We start from the raw sequence: 6776 nt of genomic DNA, 5'->3' as shown, positions 1-6776 counted from the left end.
CGTGGACAAGAGAAAGTTGAGTGGTTCAGAAGCTAGTATAGTCGCCGCTCGAGGAAGCGGCGTGCTGCAATGCACATGATCAGTTGTCGCCGGGATTGTATGACATCGACTGGTTAGATGATGGAAGGTCGGGTGGTCTGACATCGCCGCAATAAGCACATCGCCGCATGTCCCAGTGAACTTAGTGAAGGCTGCTGGAGACTCAGAAGAGTAGTTTCAAGCGAGTAAGTTCAGTAAGATGAGTGTTGCACCGGCATGGGGCATGAAGGTCGAGTGAGCTGGGGAGAACACCTTGCTTATCGACGACAGGACTCCCAGAGTGGACATTCATTGGTGGCAGGGTTTCCCCAGCTAGAACATGCATGGCGTAGCAATAAGGAAGGCGGCACTCGCGACAAGCGATATCACAGAGATGATGCACTTTGTTGCATCCGATACTCGCCTTGTCATGTGGTGTTTCACAGCGTATTATGCGCTAGGTTGCTCCTCGAATAAGGGACTTGGCCACGCGGCTGGTTGCTACACAGAGATAATACTTAAGTTACTCCCACCCAGATGACGACACGTGTTGGGTTGGATGCTACCTGCTACTCCAACCCAGATGATGACGCGTGTAGGGTTGGATGCAATATAGAAATGATGCTCGAATTACCCTAGCTCAGATGACGACACGTGTAGGGTTGGGGGATACCTGCTACCCCAACCCAGATGATGACACGTGCAGGTTTGGATGCGAGCCACGCGTCCAAAACATAATGGCCTGGAGAGAGAAGAAACCTAGCTATAAAGGTAAACTTAACAGAATTTGCAGAGGTACGTTTCATTACGGCTCATTGCTTAGGGTTGAGTGCACTATAGTACGGTTTTGCAGAGCATAGTTTTCTCTGAGTTTTTGGGTGTTCTTGTTAATGACTTGAGCGTCGGAGCGCCACCGGCCGTAGAGGCGCCACCTTGTGTTTTTCAGGTTCTCAGAAAGGCTCTTTGTGGTGTGGACTTGGAGGACACGTGGTGCCAAGCTGGTGAGGAAGTTCGTGACGAGGCAACGCTTTGCGCTTGGTCAACCGGCAGGATCATCTGCCGCCCACCGTGAGGCCGTATAAAAGGTGATTCCCAACCACAGTTCACGTTTGTTGAGGTTTTGGTGTTTTCTGTTCGGCTGCTTGTTGTCGCAGCCGGGCTTCGATGTTTGACCGTTACTTTGAGTTGCTGAGTTTGCTGAGAAAAGATGAGGACAACGCGGTCCAGTTCAGTCGCGCCGTCAACCGATGAGGACACTGTGTCTATGACGCAGGTGATGGATATGATGAGGACGTTGCAGGAGAACGTAGCTGCATCACGTTCCGAGCAAGAGAGAATGCACGAGGCACTGGTGGCCTCACAAGCCAGGAACGAAGAGCTTAACAGGATCAACGAAGACCTGCGTAAAGCTCTCAACGAACGGGAGGAGCGCGCAGTTGGAGACAGATCTACACCCCCATCCCCACCGCGTAGCTTTCCCATGCCATTCTCACAGGAGATCATGGACTCGGCGGTCTCGACAAATACGGTAGCGGTGAAAGCGTCTTTTACCGGAGTGGAGGACCCTGAGGCTCATCTCACGACATTTCATACCCAGATGATGCTCTCGGGGGGGTCAGACGCGGTCTACTGTAAAGTGTTCATGAGCACACTCAGTGGAACAACGTTGGACTGGTTCGTCAGTTTGCCTACTGGCCATATCACCACGTTTCAGCAGTTTTCCAAGATTTTCGTTGAACAGTACATAGTGAACAAGGCACCGCCGCAGGTGTCTTACGACTTGTTCAACGTAAGGCAGTACCAAGGGGAGTCCCTGAAGGATTTCCTGAACAGATTCGGGGCTCAAATAGTCCACTTGTCAGGTAAAGATGAGGAGATGTTTGTACATGCCTTCAAAAAGGGCGTGTTGCCTGGGCCCTTTAGCGAGTCACTTATTAGGTGTCACCCAGTCACGTTCGCTGAAATCCGGCGACGTGTGGTGGCCCATATCGCTGCTGAGAGCGAAGTCTCTGAGAAGAGGGGAAATGCGGCCCCAGTTAAGCCACGCGCCCAGCCAAGGATCCAGCCGCAGAGGGTGATGGAGGCGGCGGCGGGGAAGAGGGATCAGAGGACGCGCGCTCCTTACGACCCAAAGAAAGGTAAGGGGAAGGGGCCGGGAAAGCCCAGAGAGGTTAATCGCCTGCCAAGGTGTGAATTCGTGATGGATTTGGCTGACCTGATCGCCATCCTGAATATCGCTGCCAGGCTCAAAGTGCCTGAGAAAACAACAGACAAGGTGTTGGGACCAAAACCAGACGCGTGGTGCGAGTTCCACAAGAGTTTTGGCCATTCTCTCAACTCGTGTTTGGCTTTGGGGTACCAACTCGCCGAGTTGGTCAAATGTGAGTTCTTGAAGGATTACTTGTTGGAGAAGCAAGCGGGCCAGTCGTCAGGCTCCCAACCGGCGGGTGGAGAAGGACAGCAGCACGAGGTGCCCATTCACGACGAGATCCACCCCATAGCTGGTGGATTCTCGGGCGGCGGATGCACCGCATCACAGCGTAAGAGGTACGCGAGGTCTGTGATGTCAGTGGAGGTTTTTGAAGACCACTCGCCCGACGTGGACATCACGTTCACCAAGGGCGACCTTAGGGATGTCGTGCCTCACGAGAACGACCCTATCGTAATCTCGCTTGTCACGGCCGGAAGGACTATTCATCGAGTGTTGGTCAATCAAATAAGCTCAGCAGACGTGATGTTTTGGCCGACCTTTAAGAAGCTACAATTATCCCCTGATCAGCTGAGGCCATACGGGGGTTGCCTGTACGGTTTCGCTAGTGATCAGGTGGAGGTCAGAGGGTATATTGATTTAAGGACAACGTTCACAGATTGCCTGGCCTCACGCACGGAGAAGATCAAGTATCTAGTCGTGAACGCTCCGTCGGCATACAATATCCTATTGGGAAGGCCAACACTCAACAGGACAGGAGTTGTGCCCTCAACAAGGCACATGAAGGTCAAGCTACCATCAATGGAGGGGATGATCATCACCATTTGTTCTGACCAAAAGGAGGCGAAGAAGTGCTACGAAAATAGCCTCAAGAACAGGAGATATGTGTGCCACGTGACCACAACGCCGCCCCCTGGCGAGAAGCCTGAGCGAGAAATCCGGCGGGTTGTGGATATAGCGTTGGAGGCGGCCGACGGGGACGATGTGCCAATGGAGGATTTTGAGGTGAGGTCTGAGAGCGCCGCTCGAGCGAAGGAGGAGAGAAGCTTTCCGGAGACCGCTAGGGAGTCGGGTATCGCCAGGGCGTTGATCGCCAGCGAGAAGAGGCCTCAGCCGGTGGAGGAGTGGCTTGAGAAGAAGATCGATGGTAAGACGTTTAAGCTGGGGAAAACCTTAGACAGCGAGACGCAAGACCAAATCGCCAAGGTGATAAGTAGACATCTGGATGCATTCACTTGGTCTGCTTCCGACATGACGGGGATCGACCCCGATTTCTTGTGCCATCGCTTAGCAATAGATCCCCAAGTCAGGCCCATCCGCCAGAAAAGGAGAAAGTTCAACGAGGAGAAAAGGCAGGCGATCAAGGACGAAACGCAGAAACTCCTTGTAACTGGCCACATCAGGGAGATCCAATATCCAGAATGGCTCGCCAATGTCGTTCTGGTCAAGAAGAGTAGCGGAAAATGGCGGATGTGTGTTGACTTCACAGATCTGAATAAGGCCTGTCCAAAGGATTCTTATCCTTTGCCGAGTATAGACGCCCTGGTAGACAGTGCATCAGGGTGCAAGCTACTCAGTTTTCTGGATGCCTTCTCAGGATACAACCAAATCAAAATGCACCCCATGGATGAAGAAAAGACTGCCTTCATGACGGAAAGGTCATGCTATTGCTACAAGGTGATGCCCTTCGGGCTGAAGAACGCAGGAGCCACGTACCAAAGGCTAATGGACAAGGTGCTCGCACCCATGCTCGGGAGGAATGTGCAGGCATATGTTGAAGACATGGTCGTGACGTCCTTGGAAAAGAGCAGGCACGTCGCCGATTTGGAAGAGTTGTTCGTTACCATAGCCAGGTACAAGCTGAAACTGAATCTTGAGAAGTGTGTTTTCGGCGTGGATGCAGGGAAATTTCTGGGATTTCTCTTGTCGGAAAGGGGATTTCTGGAATAACAGGTTTGTCTGGACGAGGGAGTGTGAAGAAGCTTTCATAAAGCTCAAAGAATACTTGGCGAGCCCGCCAATTCTGTGCAAACCTCAAGCAGCAACGCCCCTCAGGCTGTATTTTGCCATAACTGAGAGGGCAATAAGCGCGGTGCTCGTCCAGGATCAAGATCAGGTCCAGAAACCCATCTATTTTGTTAGCAAGGTGCTGCAAGGCCCAGAAGTGAGGTATCAGGCCTTGGAAAAGGCGGCGCTGGCGGTTGTATTTTTGGCGAGGAGGCTGCGTCATTACTTCCAGAGCTTTACAGTGTTGGTAATGACCGACTTACCCATCTAGAAGGTTTTGAAGAAACCAGATGTAGCTGGAAGAATGGTGAAGTGGGCGGTGGAGCTGTCAGAATTCGACATCAAGTATGACCCTCGGGGATCGGTCAAGGGGCAAATCTTCGTTGATTTCGTGATCGAGCTGTCTTCCGAAACAGCCCAAAACGCCAAGGGTGATTTTCGTTGGGTGCTCTCGGTGGATGGGTCGTCTAACAAGCTGGGTAGCGGGGCTGGCGTTATTTTGGAGGGACCCAACGGTGTGTTGATAGAGCAACCACTGAGGTTTGCTTTTAAGGAAAGCAACAATCAAGCAGAGTATGAGGCTTTGATCGCCGGTATTCTGTTTGCAAAGGAGATGGGGGCAAAGGTGCTGATGGCCAAGAGTGATTCGTTGTTGGTCACTGGGCAGGTAACTGGCGAGTTCCAAGCCAAAGATCCACAGATGGCAGCCTACTTGGAGTACGTACAAGAGCTAAGGAGATCTTTTGTTTTCTTTGAAGTGGTGCACGTGCCAAGAGAGCAGAATGCCCGAGCTGACTTGCTAGCCAAGCTTGCCAATTCGGGCAAGGGGGCAGACAGAGGACCGTTATTCAAGAAAATTTGAAGACTCCTCGAGCTTTTGTCGCAGATCACCAGGTCCTTCACGTTTGCAGGTCAACGAAAAAGATGGTGAGGAGCTATAGATCTCTAACACAAGAGATGTTGAGGTCGCCAAGGGTCAGAGCGCGCCCAGCAGAAGAGGTAAAAACGATGCAAGTCTGCGCTGTCCACGAGCCAGATACATGGATAATGCCATACCAGCGCTACATGGCAGATGGCGTGCTCCCAGTCGACTCGACAGAGGCCAGGAAGATAAAGAAGAGCTCCAACAAGTTTACCCTCATCGATGGCGAGCTTTACAGATTCGGATTTACGCACCCTCTTCTTGTGTGCGTACACAGAGAGAAGTGCGCGAGAATTATGGCTGAGCTCCACGAAGGGATTTGTGGGAGCCACATTGGGGGTCGTGCTCTGGCAACTAGGACTGTCCGTGCAGGTTATTACTGGCCCACAATGAGGGAAGATTGCAAGAGACATGCCCAGCGTTGCAAGCAATGCCAGCAGCACGCCGATTGGCACAAAGCGCCTCCAGAAGAGTTAAAGTCAATCTACAGCCCCTGGCCATTCCACACGTGGGGAATTGATATTTTAGGACCCTTCCCGTTGGCAATCAGGAAAATGAAGTATTTGGTTGTGGCAATCAAGTACTTCACGAAGTGGATAGAAGCGGAACCGGTAGCTCAGATCACCGCAAACAAAATCTAGAGCTTCGTATTGAAGAATATAGTGTGTCATTTTGGTGTGCCCAAGCATTTGGTATCTGATAATGGGACTCAATTCGCGAGCCACCTGTTGAAAAACCTGTGCGAGGACATCGGAACGCAACAGGTGTTTGCCTCTATGGAGCACCCACACACGAATGGGCAGGTGGAGTCATCCAATCGGGTGCTGCTGAGAGGTTTGAAGAGAAGGTTGGAAAAGGCCAAGGGGTCTTGGGCTGAAGAAGTCCCCCGCATAGTGTGGGCATATCATACCACTGAGCAATCGGGAAGTCATGAAACCCCGTTTAGCTTAGTGTATGGATGCGATGCGATGATCCAGTCGAAATCCAGGAAAGCTCGCCGAGATTCCAGAACTTCGTGGCGGAAGACTCGAACGAAGAAAGGAGAATGAACTTGGATTTGCTGGATGAGGTCAAGGAAGAAGCACGGATGAAGGCTGAAGCGGTAAAAAGAAGAGTTGAACGCAGGTACAACTCCAGAGTAAGACCAAGGCAATTCAGAGGTGGCGACCTGGTAATGAGGAAGACCCATCAGTATGAGATGGAGATCAAATTGTCGCCCAAGTGGACAGGACCGTTCAGAATAACTGAAGCACTCGGGAACGGCGCCTACCGCCTGGAGACGCTGGAGGGAGGGGCGATTCCTCGCACTTGGAACGCCACCCATCTCAAGTTTTACTACAGTTAAGACATTGTAAGTAGCAATTAACTCGAACAGTTTAAGATGTATCAGTTTAAACAGTTTTTCAAGGGGGCACTCTTTTTTCCCTAGGGAGGGTTTTTAATGAGGCCACCCAATAAAGAAGGTTTTGAAGTTTATCGAAGTTTCCCAGTTAATTAAGTTTGCATGCTGTTTGTTTTTCAAACTTGTGGGGAGAGACTTTATTGCCCTTGTGTAGTTTTAAACAATGGTAAATCCAAATCGCATGCATCCAGTACAAAATTTTCGAAACATGAAGTTTT

The 6776-nt window shown here is 51.2% G+C and overlaps 1 protein-coding gene across 1 annotated transcript; it reads left to right on the top strand.

Moving 5' to 3' along the window:
* Window positions 1–1282: 1282 nt before the first annotated feature.
* On the top strand, window positions 1283–5856 carry LOC137838661 (uncharacterized). Its single transcript, XM_068647894.1, has 4 exons — window positions 1283–3433; window positions 4131–4427; window positions 4509–4901; window positions 5707–5856. The coding sequence occupies exons 1-4, from the start codon at window positions 1283–1285 to the stop codon at window positions 5854–5856; spliced, it is 2991 nt and encodes a 996-aa protein (XP_068503995.1).
* The last annotated feature ends 920 nt before the right edge of the window (window positions 5857–6776 follow it).

Source organism: Phaseolus vulgaris, chromosome 4 (genome assembly GCF_000499845.2).
Source record: "Phaseolus vulgaris cultivar G19833 chromosome 4, P. vulgaris v2.0, whole genome shotgun sequence".
NCBI classification, from domain to species: Eukaryota; Viridiplantae; Streptophyta; class Magnoliopsida; order Fabales; family Fabaceae; genus Phaseolus; species Phaseolus vulgaris.
The sequence above is the reverse complement of the archived record's forward strand: the minus strand, read 5'-3'. Positions and strand labels throughout refer to the sequence as shown.